At 45.9% G+C, this 16890-nt stretch overlaps 1 protein-coding gene across 1 annotated transcript in view; it reads left to right on the top strand.

The window, feature by feature from the left end:
- Positions 1-16890, top strand: part of LOC109290179 (protocadherin gamma-C5-like) — a 49874-nt gene that overhangs the window by 26741 nt on the left and 6243 nt on the right. The window contains exon 3 of the mRNA XM_019506583.1: positions 4169-4257. Within this exon, the coding sequence (XP_019362128.1) occupies positions 4169-4257 (89 nt within the window). The remainder of the gene's footprint in view (positions 1-4168; positions 4258-16890) is intronic.

Raw genomic sequence — 16890 nt, 5'->3', positions numbered from 1 at the left:
CCGCCCTCGCCCACAGAGCCGGGGGTCTTCCTACTGCCTGATGACACTGCGGCAGCGCTTGCCCCCCGCCCCCCACCCGCTGGCCTCTGCCTCCCCTCTGCCTCCCCCCGCCGAGCAGCGGGCTCCCACCCCGCTGCCTGAAGAGGCGGAGCCCCAGCAGCCAGTCACTGCCGGCCCTTTATTATATTAGATTTTGGCCCTTAAGGGGAGACTTTAAAAAATGTTTAGTGCTTAAGAATTCAGCTAAGGATGAAGCAAGATTTTAAAAAATATTTAAGCTTCCAATGCCCATTGAAGTTAATGGGAGTTAGGCATCTGGGGCCAGATCCTATTCCACCTTTTGGGCATCTAGGTAGATTTAGGCATCCTTATGCAATTCTTTTTCATCCTGTTCAAGCTCCTGAAAACCTGTTAATGCAGGAGTGTCAACCTCATCCAGTCTGCAGGCCAGATCCAGCCCATGGACACATTGGCAACACACAGGGGGTGCACACAGGTGCACGTGCACCCCCTGAGATTGGCTGTGCACCCCCTGGGAGTGCCAGCCACAAAACTGGAAGTGCTGGTGGAGGTGCACTTCTGGTTTCACTGGTTTCATCTCTGGTGGTTCTGTGCTCGGCAATCAGCCATTGGGGGACCCCTCACCCTGGCTAGCAATCAGCCGCTGGGGGAACCCCCACCCTGGTTGGTGATTGGCTGTTGGGGGATCCCCCCACCCTGGTCAGCAATCTATCACTGGGGGATCCCCTGCCCCCCAGTCGGGGATCAGCCACTGGGGTAAAGTCGGCAATCTGGTGCCCCCCCAGACTCGGGAGGCACCAGTTGCCCATGCATGGACCCCTTCCCCCTCTTCTTCCCTAGCATACCTGATCTAGCAGGTGCTCCATCTGATCTGAGACCCATGCTGCACAGATTCCAGAATGGCTGGACTTGGCACTGTGTGTGGCATAGTCCAGCCAGCCAGAGCAGCAGCTGTGCTGCATGCAGTGACTGCCCTGGCTGGGCTGCACTATATATGGCACCCACCCCAACAACTCTGGGACTGCACCACATGCAGTGCCTGCTCCAGCCAGTCCAGGACCCACGCTGCATGTCCAGACCAGTTGGCGCACGTGCTGTGTGTGGTACACTTCCCAGAGCAGATGCCACATGTGGCACAGTGTGGCCAGGATGACCACTGTGCAGATGCAGGTCCCAGACCCACTGGATCAGCTACTGAATCAGGTGTGGTGAGGGAGGGGGAGGGGAAGTAGGGAAAGGAGAAGGGGTCCATGGGCCAGATCTGGCCTGCAGACTGACCCCACACCACAGACACGCTGTGCCCTATGTGGGTCAAATCAGACCCAGAGGCAGTACCAGGAGCCACATGGTGGGGCTTTGACCCATGGGCAGTATTTTTGACATCCCTACATTAATGCAACTGCTTTTGTAACACCTTTCACAAAAAAAGCAGTGATGACCCCTGCCCCCAACTTTTGTATTAACTTTTTTTCAGGGATTTGAACAAGGTAGAACAGAATCACATTTAGGCACTCAAGTCCATTTAAATGCCTAATAGATAGACAAAACAGGCATTTTTTGCTAGAGACAGAATCCTTTTTCATTTTTTGTGCTGAAATGGTAATGCTTCAGCCATCTCTGGCCATTTTTGGCCCTGAATTTATTCTGTGCCTGCATAAGTGTACATGTGGAGACTCAGCATACACAGTAGGGCTGTGCACTAGCTGAGTATATACAAAGGTAAGTATGCACATACCTGAGCATAAGGCCCAGAAAAAATGCATGGGGGGGAGGAGAATTTCCTCACATTTTAGCCTCAATAGCAGAGTGATTAAGACGCTTGCCCAGGAAGCAGAAGACCTGGGTTCTGTGTGTCCCTCTTGCCAGTTTAGACTTCCAAGGAGAGTACTCTCTTCACTATCAAGCAATATCTAAGACTCTGTCCTGCACTCCTGAGGCTAAGCCACTGCCTCTTGCATTTAATAGTAACTAAGAAAGCTTCTGGCACAGTAAGAGCAAGAGTCCAGGCTAAAATCTATGACCTGCTTCCTTCTAGGGCCAGCAGCCTTCTCACTGATACCATCTAATTTGGTCCCTTCCTCATGGTTCTGAATTTTTTTTAGCTGTCCAGAGAGCCAAGTGCGGGGGATCCAAGTAATACCTACCCCTGTGTTTCCCAAACTTCTGATACCTGGAGCACACTTTTTTCTGGATTAAAATTGGTAGCACACTTCATTCTTACAGCAGAAAAGGTATAAGTGTGTCTTTGTGTGTGGATATATTTTTTTTCCCAAAACATTCCCCTGCCAAAGGAAATCATACCAGTGACATGCTTTCAAAAAATTCTGTAAAATACATCTTTCTTTAAGCAAAATATTAGCTTCTATACCAGTGATTCTCAACCTTTTTACCCTCAAGGCTCCCCTCCATAATTTTTCTGAATGTCATGGTACCCCAACTGCAGATGTGCACTGAGATAGATCTACATTCAGAAAAGATATGGAGGAGAGCCTTAAGCTGGTGCCACTTAAGGGCAACAGGAGCAGGACCTCACCCTGCCATGCCCTGCTCTTTCTGTTGTCTGCCCCTCCCAAACCCTGGTCTATACCTGAGGAGACAAGAGCAGCCCTTACTGCTGGTTGTATGCCAGTGCCCACCCAAAACCCCTCCTGCTGGCCGTGTGAGTGTAGGAGGTCCCCCCATGTAGCACTGCAAGCCAGCCCTGCCACCTGTCACCTCCCAGCTGTAGCCAGCTCTGCTCCCATCCTGTCCTCCCAGGTGAGACCACCCCTCATGCCCTGGGGTTGGGGCTGAGGCTGAGGCTCCTCCTGGGGGAAGATGGACCCCTGGGCTACAGGTGAGCGCAGCCTGCATAGCCCTGGCAGGGAGCTGGGGCAGGCTGGAGAGGGCTACTGGGCTTCCTCAAGCTTTGTGGGGGCAAGCATAGGCAGAAAGGGGTGGAAGGCAGGAGGATTTGGGGTGCAGGTGGCTCTTGAGAGGCATATTGGGGTGTAGGCAGGAGCTTCCTTATGATTTGAGGGGCATTTGGGCAGTGGCAGGGCTCTGCTGGGGGTTGGGGTAGAGGTGTCCTCCCTTGGCTGACTGTCCTGCTGGCTGATCTTTTTTTCCCTGGGGAAAAAGACTTTATTTTGAGCTATTATGCAATCTTCTCTGTATACACTACTCAAGAAAACATAAATCAGGGGGAAAAATTAATCAAATTAAATATGTCATAGCAGATGTTTGATTTTTTTGCATATGGTTTGTTTTTATCAAAAATGTGTTAAAATGATAACTTCACCACTGGTTTTATATGTGCAGCCCTCAAATCTCACCAAAATCCAGCCAAAATAATTGACTACACCTAATTTATCTCCTCACATGGGGGATCTTATGGCACATTTCCATCATTCTAGTGTGTTGTGGCACACCTTTTGGCCATCATTGGCCTAACACATGGTTTAGTGACTAGTGCAACATGCTTGGAAGTCAGAGAGGGGAAGGTTCAAACTCACCATACACGCGAAGGGTTTAGAGCCTGTATCTCCTGCTTCCAAACCACTTAAGTACTGGGGTAAAAATGGGGAGCTGGGGGCTCTTCATCCTCTGGAGTCTAGCATCCACTAATTATGGGCTTTTGGAAAGCTACATTTTCATTACTTTGTCACAGGTATGTGTCCAGAATGGATGTGTGTACATAGCCACAAAGTTGCCTACTCAGTGCATAACCTAAGGCAAGTATGTGGCTATATACATATATCCATTCTGTCTAAGTGTGCACACTTACACTTCCTATACTTCCACAGTCCAGGGGGCAGTAGGTTCACAACCTGCATGTAAGTGCCAGAAATTCCACTGACACATTTAGAAAGCTAGATGCACAAAAGGAAATTGAATTCCACCGTAGGATCTTACCTACATTTGTAGGCAGTGAACTACCTTTAAAAAACAGGTGCTTAATGATTGTTTTTCTTGAGAAACCCCAAAAAAGAGAGACCTTGGAAAATGCCTTAGCTCCACAGTGCTTTATTGACAGGTGTGCTTATAAGAATCAACATTGTTTGGTGCTTTATACTTGCTGATAAAATCCCTATCATCCAACCCAGGCCCTGCTCCAGTTTCTGTCCTTGTGCAGTGGTAATTCTGTGTTTGTTTTGTTTCTCCTTAGCTCACAGAATGGAGAAGAAGGTGGAGCCTGGCCAAACAACCAGTTTGATACTGAAATGCTTCAAGCCATGATCATGGCATCAGCAAATGGTCAGTATCTATTAATCATAAGCTAATTGCAACATTTTTAATAATACAGACATTTAACGTGAATGCATTCAGAAGTTTTGCACTGGAACTATCCATAGTTTACACTGACTGGGCAGACTGCAATAATTTCTAAAGTACTTCTAAGAAGATACTGTTTGAATACCATTCACTACTGTATAAGCATGCAAAAGAGATGTGAATCAGGCATGATTAACACAGCTGGTATGAAATAATCATTATGCTTCCATTGTGTTGTAGGGCAATAGCCTGACAGCTGAGTGTCTTCAGCAACCAAATTATAACTACTACACGCTAAAGAAAATGGGGCATGATTCATAAAATAGTGCTACTGAATAGAAGACCCAGGGCTTGGGGTGCCTTTTGTCTTTTAAAAAATGTGTATTTATAGCTGGATAGTAAGCTTGATCCCAAAAAGAACAAATTCAGTGCCTGATTCAATGCATCCATAGTTTCATAGTTTGTAGGGTCGGAAGGGACCTGAGCAGATCATCAAGTCCAACCCCCTGCCATGGGCAAGAAAGAATGCTGGGGTGAAACGACCCCAGCTAGGTGATTATCTAGCCTCCTTTTGAAGACCCTCAGGGTAGGAGTGAGCACATGCAAGAGGATAAATTTGCATTGAGACTTTGATGGAAGAAGCAAGGTTGGTAGGTGTGGTTGTGGATAGAAATAGGGCAAAATCACAGTAGTAGGGAAACAAGAATTGCCATTCTCATCTGTCTTTCCTGGAATCAAACTAGCACAAAGTACTTCAGAAGAAGATATAAGGTTGGTGTGCAGTCTATTCCCACATATATACTTGTGTGTGTGTATGTGTGCATTTTATCTGAAGTGGAGAGAGAGAGAGAGAGAGAGAGAGAGAGATATGCATACATGTTTCAATAAAGGTCTACATTTACAAAACTAAACCTCCTTTTTTTAGTATTTTTGTACCTACTTTTGTACCTAATTTGTCATGGATAGACTTAATCCTTGGTCCCTACTCATATATCTCAGCATTATTCTAGTTGTTAGTTCATTGCAAATACTGAAGTGCAGGCACATTTATATTGCTGACAAAGAAAGGCTGATGCATGACTGAAAATCTGCCTCAACATCTTTCATACAAAAAACGAGAATCTTGGTTCCAAAATGATACCTTTTATTAGACCAGCTGGAAAATGGCAAGAAAATTGTCCTTTTTTGAAAGCTTTCAGGATCAAAGTCCCTTCGTCAGGCCCTGGGAAAAGTGTAGATGATACAAGATGGTAAAAAGTCCCCATAGGTAGGAAATAAACTTCATTTTTGCACAGAGGGAGCTGAAAATGGAAGGCTGTCCCTCTGGGTACATGAGAGTGTCTTTGTCAGCTGTGTTGAGTAGCTCTTTGATGTGTTGATCAGGTAGAATTCCTTCCCTGGACGTGTCAGATGGCAGGCAGAGATGTAAAAAAACTTTCTTGTTCTGCAATGAAGTTTAAAATCCAAAATCGGCCAACATTTGGCATATTCCATGTTTCAGGGGTGTACAACATCTTTCAAGTATTTCTGTTGTGATTATTATGATTCTGGTGGTTGGGAAGAGAATGGTTTGGAGGATTGTTTGGTTCTGGTTTTGGTTTTATTTTTTGTTTTGTTTTACATTAGTGGCTATTTTTTGTGAGAACGATAGAAACTACAGATGTACTTTTGTTGCTGTATAATCTGGTTTCATTTTTATTGAAGAAACAAAAGGCATTAAAACACACAATTGAAGATAGAGGCTACCTATTTTACTTAATGTCTTTTTTTACAAACATCATCAAGTCTTCTCTCTCTAAATTGTAAAAATAGAAATAAAAGAAGAGCCATAAAACACTGACATTCATTTTAAAATAGGGAGAAAAAAACTCAACATAACCATAATGTGCAGACTAAAATGCTTAGTATATTTTTTTCACATTCTTGGGAGAACAATTCTGAGACTGTGGTTTAAAATTGGCCTTGCTTCTTTGGAGAGCTGCCTCAGTTTGAACTTTGTCACTCTGAAAGCCTCTGTGCAGACACAGTGCAGCCCAAGCAAACAGCTGCTGCAGTCAGTTAAGGAAATGAGGGTCCTTGGGCATTGGATTTGTTTGCTTTTGTATATTTTTAAGAAGTGAAACCATGTAAAAATGTGGTTCTGTTCTGAAAAAAGACCCTGTAAAGATTGCCTCAGGGGCACCATATGGTTACCATAGCTCACTGACTCCGGATCAAATTTCCTTGTTTTAAAAATAAAATGATTATTTTTCTAAATGCCATCCATGCAGTCCCTACAATTTAAAAGCCAAGTGAAGTATTTCCAAACTGTGCATCACTTTACATGTAACTGGACACGTCTACACAAGATGTTTACTGCAGAGTTGAGTAATTAGCTCAGCAGTAAAACATCACTGTCTACATGTGCAGTGCTATTAGGACGGAGTAAACTAATTAACTCTGCTGTAGGAGAGTACTGCCAGCCACAAGTACTATCCTACAGTGGAGTTATTTACTCTGCTGCAATGCATATTGCATATTCTGCTGACAGGCTGGATGAACACAAGGGTGCTTCCCTTGTGCCCCAGAAAACCCCTTCATAGCACATTGGGCTGGGTTGGAGTAGCCCCAGGCTGGCAGGCTGACCCCTAGGGCCCCCTGCTAGCTGCAGTTGCACTGCTCTGGCTCAGTGTCCAGCAGTCCATGTAAACGCTGCACATGGGAGCGATAAACTCCTTTGTGAACTGCACTGGAATTTATTCAGACACATTAATGTGTAGATGTGCCCCCTAAGAGCAAACAACCTTGTTTTGGCAAATCTCCTCTGCTGCACATGATAAACTGGTTTGTATCATTTTTGCCATTGGACTTAGTCATAATGTCCTGCAGTGATGGCTTAGAGCCCTTGAACAAGCACAAGCTTCTGAGATCTGTTCCATCCGTTGGTGCAAAGTAAAATGCTGTCTCTGAGTATTACTTTGTTAACAGGTACAGGGCCAGGACTGCCTACCTCCATCTCTCTTTATTTGGCATTTGGCTGGAGACTAGGAGTAGGAGTTCCTGTTCTCACCAAAGTACATGGAATTCAGAGTAAAGTCCATGATTAATGGATTTTTCAATTTACTGGCAATTCTGGCACTGGGGAGAATTGCTCGGGGCCAGCACAGTTTTGAGTTTTTTTAATTTTCAGTTTATTCTAATTCACTTTGGATTTAAAAAGTCAAAAATATTAGTTCGCATTTGAACATTTTGATTATTTTTAAGTATTTTAAAATAAAATTCAACAGAAATTTTGAAACAAAAATAACTTTCCATCTTTCCATAACCTTCCAAAACATAGTTTTTGCTACTGCACATTAGGGGAGCCTAATGCTCATTTAGTTAATACCTCACATTAGAGGTACTAAATTTAATGTGCAGTAGCAAAGCGCATTAATGAATGTGTAGATGCATCTGGTGTGTGCTATTTAAACGTGCTAGAGTCTCATTTACTTCAGCAGCACTATCCACATGCTTAACATTAAGCATATGCGTAGATGCTATGCTGGATGAAAGCCAGTGTGGGAAGAGGGCTTCTTGTACTGTGCATAATCTGCCACCTTCTAGGCTAGAAGGGGAAGGGTGATACCTCTACAGGGGTATGCCCCTCCTCTTGCTTAGGCTTCTACAGAATCCCTTCTTCCATGTAGGAGGTGACAGAGCAGTAAATTGGCCATGCTGTGTAGATTCAATCTGCTTGGGAGTCTGTACAGTTTACTTGCACTGACTCCCTCTGGGCTCTGTTCAAGGCTGCCGGTCGGTAGCTGCAGGACAACACAAACAAAAGTATCAGTGCACCAGGAATTTCATGCTCACAGGCAGAGGCATTACACCAAGGCGTGAGCCCTGGACAGCAGCAGTGACAGTGGTGGCAGCTGGGCTGGGAGCAGCACTGTTGTTGTTCATGTGGCCCCTCCAAAGCTGCCTATACACATGCTTGGAGGTGGGGGGGAGGCATTTTAATTAGAGCAGTTCCCAGACAGCCGCTCTAATTAAAATGTCTCACTGTCACATGTATTAAGCCCCCCAGGTGTTTCAAAATGGATGCAGGGGCCCCTTATCTAAAGCTCATTTGATGAAGTTTATTTAAAGCACCCATGCCACCATTTTGAAATGTGAGGGGTTTCATATACATGATAGTGAGGTGACACTGGAGCATTCTAAGCAGGAAATGGAGCAGACTTGATTAATCACATCTTCTCTGATGCACTCTAATTAGAATGCAAACGAACACGTCTATAGGCAGCCTAAAAAGAAGCTTAACTGCTGCCAAGAGTTAAATTAATCTAGTGGAGTTTAGCAAAAGTGACCCTAGCTCTGTAGTCTGGCTTTGAGGCCCCTTCCCCTGCTCCCAAAACGTCTCTACTGTTGACAGGAAGCTGCCCCACGGTTGCAGGGTCAGCCTCCTGGGCTGCATATACATGAAAAGGGGCACACATTTGCAGCAGCACAAACAGTAGTGGCACAAATTTGTGCTGCTACTTTGTGCTGGAGTGCACATTCCTGCTCTTGCACTTTCAATGGGACACACTGTCCCGGTGTTCCATGTGCTGCAGGGGGCGTGCTGGCTGGGTCACATGGTGCCCTAGTACAGAGCAAGCTGGCAAGCAGCCTCTACAGCCAGCTAAGGGATTACTGCTCCCTCCTCTCAAGGCATGCTGTGCCCCAGCCACCTGAGTGGCTGGCTGGGGTACAGTATGCCTTGAGATAGAGGCTCCACATGCCTTAGCATGGGGGCTCCACAGTGGAGCCCCTGTATTGAGGCACGCAGAGACAGGGGGGCCCAGGGCTGCTTTCTCCCCCATCTCAAGGCAGCCCTACATGGCACTTTGGAATGCATTGTGCCACTTTTTTTCCAAGTTTTTGTTTGTTTGTAACCAGGAAATCCCGGTAGCAAATTTTGCTCCAGTGCTGCAAATTAGCATGTGCCTACATGTCTGGGTCCAGCCCTGGAGTTCTGCTCTTCTGCTCCTCTTTGGAGGCTTCTTCATGGTTCAGGCAGTTATCCAGTCTAAGGTTTCAGCAACTAAAACTGGTCAAATATATTGATGACGGTGACGTAGGATAGCCTCCTGCTCCTTCTCCCTAGCTGGGTGGGCTTTGCAGGGCTAACATGAGGGAGCAGCAATAAAAAATTAATCTCTTCCAGAGAAGGCAACAAATCTAAACGAGTACAGCATAAGCAAATGCCATTTTTAGAGAGCCTCTTTTCTGACTGTAACAGCATTTCAGAAATGTCCTCCTTTCTTTTGGTATTTTCTCTTCCCTGAGCATATGGCACCTCCAGTATGTGTGGAGGGAAGGGAGGCAGGCAGCTCCAGAAACCAGTCCCTCACCCATGGTGCCGTGACATCCATATGGAGTGAGCTTTGCTAGCCAACTGAAATGCTTTCATTTACACATTGCTTTTACAAGTCTTAAATAATTGAAAAGTCTGAAGAGAAACACCCATCTTTGGAGGCAGAGGAATACACAAGATGAGTCTTAAAGCATCACTAAAGGCTGGATGTCTGATGGTATCTAATGATAGGGATGCTCATTTAAAAATAATTTGGACTTTTAAACTATTTGAATTGATGCAGGTAGATGTGCAGTGGAAGAAAAAGTGCTTCAATTCTAATGGTAGAAACCAAGTCAGAGACCGCCATGCATGGCAGCATGGCTTTCTAAGATGTATTGAAACTGGTTAAATAATAATCTCTATATTTGGTTTTGCTGACAGCCCTCCTAGAGCCACAGTGTGAAGTGTTCAGGGGATAAGCTGCTGAAGCTTGTTGTATTAGCCAGCTTGAGCTCAGATTATAGGAAAAACGGAGACAGGAGTTGTTTGTCTAATTTAAAATAGCATAGTTTTCTTCATCTCACTTTGCCAAAAGAACCCTAAGACAATTTAGATTAATTGACTGTGTAAGGGAAGGTTACCTTTAAGGAGTGTCATGAAATGTGAGGCTAGACATGTACCTTCCTATAATGATATCACAACCTGCAGCCAACTTAGGTTGTTATTGATAAAGACTGAATATGAACAGTACCATAAGGATGGGTGGGTGGCATAAGTGCCTACTTCGGTTTTTGCCAGTGGGTGCTTTTTTGTGTGTGTGTTCCTGCACCAATCCCCACTCATGCCCAGAAGAGGCAGTGCATTACTTCAGCCTGGGTCACCCAACATGGCTCATGGGTGCTGAGCACCTGCTAATTTTTTTCACTGGGTGCTTGAGCCTTAGAACACCCATGGAGTCAGTGGCTATGGTGAGTGGGGCACCAACCCTGAGCACTGCATAATCAGGGAGTGGGGAAGCAGGGGCGGGAAGAATGGAGTAGAGGAGTGGAATGGGGGTGCTTCATCCTCCCATCGCCCTATTCCCACTTTTCCTTGCACTTTCCCTTCAGCCCTGGCAGCAAGCAGGAGTGTGTTAGTGAGTGAAAGGGTGTAGGTTGTAGCCATGTTGGTCTAAGGACATAGGCAGACAAGGTTCTTTAGGTGAATCTGATATCTTTAGGTGAATCTGATATCTTTTATTAGACCAACTTACATAGTTGGGAATTAAAAAAAAATTTTTTTAGCAAGCTTTTGGGTTTAAAAACCCTTCATCAGGAAGCCTCTCTTCCTCAGCCTGACAATGGATTTTAAAACCCAATAGCTTGCTAAAAAAAGAGAAAACATAATTTTTTCCCAACTATTTAAGTTGGTGTAATGAAAGAGATCAGATTCACCTAAAGAACTTTGTCTGCTTAGTGAGTGAATGGCATTCTGGGAAATGTAGTCCTATGGAGTGGAAGCAGGATTTGCTGCTGCTGGGGGGAGATGTCACTCAATTTTTGCACCAAAAACAGGAGAGTTTTTTGCCCACTCAGATACATGTCCACAGCAAAAAAATAGGTTACATTTCCCCTCAACAGCGGTAAGTTTCAGCTGCTGCTCCTGTGTGCTGGCTACTGCCAAAGCCTCAGAGCCATAAAGTATAAAGGGAAGGAAAGAAACAACTGCTCTTGGTGCAGTCCTGGCAAGTAATGCCTCTCTGAACATGAATCTTCATTAAAATGTATTACCAGCATTTGAAATTCTTTGGTTGAAGAACAGCAGCTCAATGCTGAATTATGTCCCTGTGTTTTCTTGGTCTCCCTTCTCTTCAGTCATAATCTGGTGATACTAGAGGCAGTCCATTCAGTTCTCTGATAATTCTTACTTTGGGGAAACTAGCTTCTCTGGCAACCTGTGAACTTCACAGGCTCCTTCCTTACCAGAAGCTGTTCTGCATGCTGATTACAGGCTATTCCTTCTTCTTGTTCCACTTCACATTTTCAGTGAGTCACTGGAATACTTTCTCTCAGCAACATTATAGCACCTCCACCCCCACTGCTTGACAAAATAAAAACCAAAGTTACAGGCTCTTCTTTTGTTTGCAGTAAAGTCTGGACATAAATATGTGGTAAAGTGTTCAGTTTACCCTGAGGGTGTATAATGAATTGGTGCATTAACTGTTGTTGAGAATAACAATTAACTGAACTCTGAGTACATTTCAAATAAGAAGAAGGTGGAAGATGTTTAAACACTCTCCAAGGAGTGAAGAATAAAACTAAGCTTGGAGAATTAGCAATAAATATAATTAAAATGCATGTGCCCCTATGTAAATTCCTAAAAACAATGCTAATCATCTAATCTATCTAGACACAAGTCCATAAGAGAATAGATAAATAGCCAAATAGATCACAAGTCCATAAGAGAATAAATCAGTAGCCAAATATCCCAGAATGCTAAGGGATAAATCCTATCACACTTTATGTGCCTAAATGCCATGTATGTGACTGTGGAACTGCAGCTTTCAGCACTTATGCACAATTTGCAATTCCACACTGTCCACGTGAGCCTACTCAGCATCTGCTGAGCACCTGGGCAGCTGCCCAAGGAAATCGAATCACTCAGGTGTGCATATAACACCAGGCAACTCCCAAAATATTAGTTGGGCAAAACCCAGGATGGCAGGGAAGAAGAGATAGGCTCTCCACCTTTTAGCCAGGGCACAGGAGAGCCAGGTTTTAGACCAGTGGCTCCCAACCTCAGGTCACAACCCAAATCAGGGTTGCGGGTGGTCCACCTCTTGCTCCACCTCTCCCACCTGTGGGGCTCTCCCAGCACACAGTCCGTGCAGCTCTCGCCACCACTGGCCCCCAACTGTGATCCCGGCCCAGCCTGGGCTCTGCTGGTGCTGCTGAGCATGAGTGAGTGAGTCAACAGTGGGGCCGGGGATCGCGACCCAGATTTAGGGTAGTGAAAAAAAGGTTCTGACTGGTACTCCTGCTCCCAATGGGGCAGAAACTTTCCCATTGCTCCTTATCCATTTAGCTGAAGACTTTTAAGTGCAGGATGCATGTAGGCAAAGCTTCAAGAGAGCTAGAGAGGGCTTGGGGCAATACCTAGCTGATGGCCTGGTGACTAGTTTTTTGGTAAAAATGAAAGGTTCAAGCCTGTTCTGGGTTGGGGGAAGCCTAGAATCTGGATCTTTTACCACCTGGGCAAGTGTCCTACCCACTAGGCTATTGAGGTAAGACAGCCATCTTTCTCCATTTTACTTCTGGCAGGTACACATGCAGAACAATTTATTTCACCCCAGAATGAAATAGAATCCCAAATGGTGCGTAAATACCAACAATTGCAATTATGTAGCTGCATATGCACCACTTGAGCATACAAAATGAAAGAGAGTTTAGTCATAAATTCCCGCTGGGATTCAAAAATAATCATAAACCACAAGAGAGTTTGACTGATTTCATCATAAAGTCCAAAATGAAATTTCTCTGTAGTATACTTTAGGGGTGTCTACACATTCATTTGATTTGGAAGCAGTTTACTTGCAAATAAACAACTTGTGAGTAAACGCTTCTGGGCAGGTGTCTATTACATGCAAGGTCTTGGGAGCAGATTTGCTGCTCCTGGCAGTGATCTACTTCTGTCCCCACTTGCCCTGTACCAGGCCCCTGCACCAGCCAGCAGCTATGGGTTCCCCCTGGGTGCTAGCCCAAGGGCTGGCAGGGAGCACCTGGCTAGGAGACAGCTGTCTCCTGGTGGGGGCTGGGACATCGCTCCCTGCCTGCTGCTGGGGCAGGGACAATGTCCCCCTGCTCCAGCAGCTGGGAGCTCCTGTCCCCATGTCCCCAGTCAGGGGCAGAGGAGTTGAAAATAGCTGCAGGGGAGGGCATGAACGCCGTGTGCCCCAGAGGCAGGGGGTTATGGTGGGGTCACAGCAAGCTCCTGCAGGGGGCAGCAGCGCTGTTGGTGCCGGGAGCATGGCGGCAGCAAGCAGGGAGCTCCCACAGGTGGCCGCGGTGCTGTCAGCAGTAGGGGAGAGGAGGTGGCGAGCACCAACTGGCAGTTGGCGACCACCCACAGATGCCACTGACAGTGCTGGCAATGGCCAGCGGCAATCACGGACTGCCCGCAGATGCCACTGGTGGTGTCGGCAGCGACGGGGTGCTGAGTGGCGAATGCCCACAGGCATCGCGGACAGTGTTGGTGGTGCCTTTTTGCAGGGGGTGCACCACCACATTCAGCGGATACATGTGCACCCACAAGCACCCCCTACACATTGCCAATGTGGGAGGGGCAGGTCCCAGCCCCGTGCCCTGATCTATTGGTAGGGCAGCTAGCAACGAGGCCCTGACTGGGCAGGGATTCCCTGCCCAGCAGGGGGCTTGCTGCTAGCTGCCCCAGTGGCAGATAGGGCTGGGACCTGGAACCTGCCCCACTCCTGCAGCTCTTTCCAAGCCCAGGATTTTGATTGCCAGGTCAGGGCACAGGGCTAAGACCTGTCCCTGACCGGAGTAATTCCCAGCCCCACCTCCATGATCATGGGATGGGGGCTGGAGAACCTGTTCCCAGCTCAGCTCTGTAATCATGGAGCTAAATGGGGAACATACTGGAGAGCCTGTTCACTGTCCAGCTCTGCGATCATGGACCTGGGCAGGGAACAGGCTCCCTAGCCCCTGCCAGCAGGGACCTTCCAGCCACCACTCTGGGATCCAGGAGCATATTGTGGTGCCTGGGATGGGTGATCCTTGTCTCCCCGCTCAAGCCTCACAGTCACAGGACCCAGGCTAGTAGATCCTTATCTCACAGAACCAGCTCCATGACCACAGAGCTGGCATTGGGAGATAAGGATCTCCCAGCCTGGATCCCCCAACTAGGTGTTGGAGCTCCCTGCTACCGAGGCAGGGGGACATTGTCCTCGCACCCTGGCAGCAGGCAGCTCCCCGGGACAGGGAGCAATTTCCTGCTACCTGCTATCAGGCTTTCTGAGAGCACATTTTCTCCCAATCAGAGGTCTACACGTGCACTACTGTGCAGTTACTAATCTCAAGTAAATTTGCTGCTTGCATTTGCAGGTAGCAAATTTACTCATGATTAGAGCCATTTACTGTGCAGTAAGCATCTGCACATGTGGACACAGATGCTTACTGCTCAGTAATTAGCTCTACTGAACAGTAGACCATCTCATGTAGATGCACCCTTTGTGTGTGTCATGCAGCTCTCATTGTCTGTCTGAGACCTAGATGACTGAATGCATTGACTTTAGTCTCTGCTTTAAGAGTTAAGTTGGGTATTCCAATGTTTCATAGTTTCATAGTTAATAGGGTCGAAAGGGACCTGAGCAGATCATCAAGTCCGACCCCCTTCCACAGGCAGGAAAGAATGCTGGGGTCAGACAAGAATGCTGTTGGCCCTTTAAGATCTGTAAATCTAATTGGAATGCCAAAAGCCAGCTTTTTAAATTACAGAAGAGTTTGGGACCCTTTAAAAAGTATGTAAATCGAAGTACAGGCTGTCCTTGGATTTACGATAAAATTGGTTCCTGAAAACCGGGTCTTAAGTCGAAGCATTGTAAGTCAGAACCAATTTTCTCATAAGAAACAATGTTATAAATGTGGGATTGGTTCCTGAACCAAGGCCCAATACCCTATTTTTTCACCAAAAATACCCCAGAATTTTGTACTCCATCAATTATAGATGAGTAATATAGCTACGTTAATGTATCTATATTGTAAATAGCAATCATATTGATATTGAAGGATTTCTTTGAGGTGACTTTGCTGGGTTTTTTGAAAGGCTCTTGGTTAGACTTTGTGAAGGGTTCTTGACTGGAGTCTTCTGAGGAGACCTGGCTGCAGGTTTTTCTGGAGTCTTGTCTGCTTTCTTAAAGAAGGTGTCCAAGGAAGTTTGGACAGATGTTCTCCAGGGAGATGAGTGATGCAACGAACTTGTTCACTGGCATGGTGTTGCATCGGATCAAGCATTGTAAAGTTGAAACTGATGTCATAAGTTGAAACAGGGTGTCAATTTATAAACATTGTAAGTGCGAAACGTTGTAACTCGAAATACTGTAAGTCAAGAACTGCCTGTACTTCACTTGGTTAACAAAGATCTTACTATATAGGTGAATCCTACCCCCTACAGATAAAATATCAGGGCAATATAAAAAAAAAAGAAAGGAAACCACTGACCTGTTCTTGCTTATTTGTGTTCTTGTATGCAAGTTTTTGTATGTGAAAGGAAACCTCTGAACCATCCTTGAGTTCTTGTATGTGTTTCTCTCAGCTTCAGCCAATGTGTTTCATTTTGCTGTTGAATCTCAGCTAGGAAAGCTAGTGTTTAGGGTGCAACACACTTGTCCCCATTTGGCTCAGATTGAACATGCCTTGTTGCCATGGGTGCCTTGTTCCAGCCTCCTTGAGTGAGAACTGGTTTGATGAGGTCCTTTCACCAACAACATCTCTATAGCAGAAGAACAAACCCATTATCCTACTTAGTCATATGCACATTTTGCTCTTTTTTTGTTTGTTTCTTTAAAGAAAACAAGACAAGGTGCACTAAATTACTGATCTAATGCCAGCAGCTAACTGCTGCTGCTTCTCTCTTCTGGAATATTTAAAGGGGAAGAAGAGGAAATAAGGATCTGAACTGTTAGAGGCTGAAACTATTGTCCTACATCCCTTTTAAGCTCTGTTCCTCTAACTCACATAAGAACAGGCCTGTACTAAACTGACTGATTGCATTATCTCTCTGTAACTTAAAACGTTGATAATTTGAGTTAGAAAGTTGTTACTTTATTTCCAGAGAAATTAATTTTACTCCCAGGGTAGAGGCTCAAAATATTTCCATTAAGTTCTCTAATTAGAATAACCTCTTTTCTACTAAGAGTCTTGGGACAGATCTGGTCCTCTTTGGGTATGTCTACATGTGCAATTAATGTACCTTAATGTTACTGTGCATTAAAATGAGGCACAGTAAACTGTGCCTGGGAAAACAGCTACACATGTGCCCATGTCAGGAGCAAATTTGCCTTCAATGGGCGCATCCACATGAGCACTCACGTGTGTCTTGCAGTGATGGCTGCCCTGCCTAGCCCCATCCTCTGCCTGCCCCCCAAACCCTCCAAGTCACTGCCTCACTGCCAGTCACTGCCTCACCTGGCCCCATCCCCTGCCTGCCCCCTGAGCCCCACCCCTGATCCCTGCCCTGCCTGGCCCCATTTGCAACCTGCTCCCCCGATCCCCCCCGTCACTGCCCTGCCTGGCCCCAGCATCCCAGCAATTAAAAAAAAA

The sequence above is a fragment of the Gavialis gangeticus genome, unplaced genomic scaffold (genome assembly GCF_001723915.1).
Source record: "Gavialis gangeticus isolate Ggan-Ray unplaced genomic scaffold, GavGan_comp1, whole genome shotgun sequence".
NCBI lineage: Eukaryota > Metazoa > Chordata > Crocodylia > Gavialidae > Gavialis > Gavialis gangeticus.
This window is presented reverse-complemented; position numbering and strand designations above follow the sequence as displayed.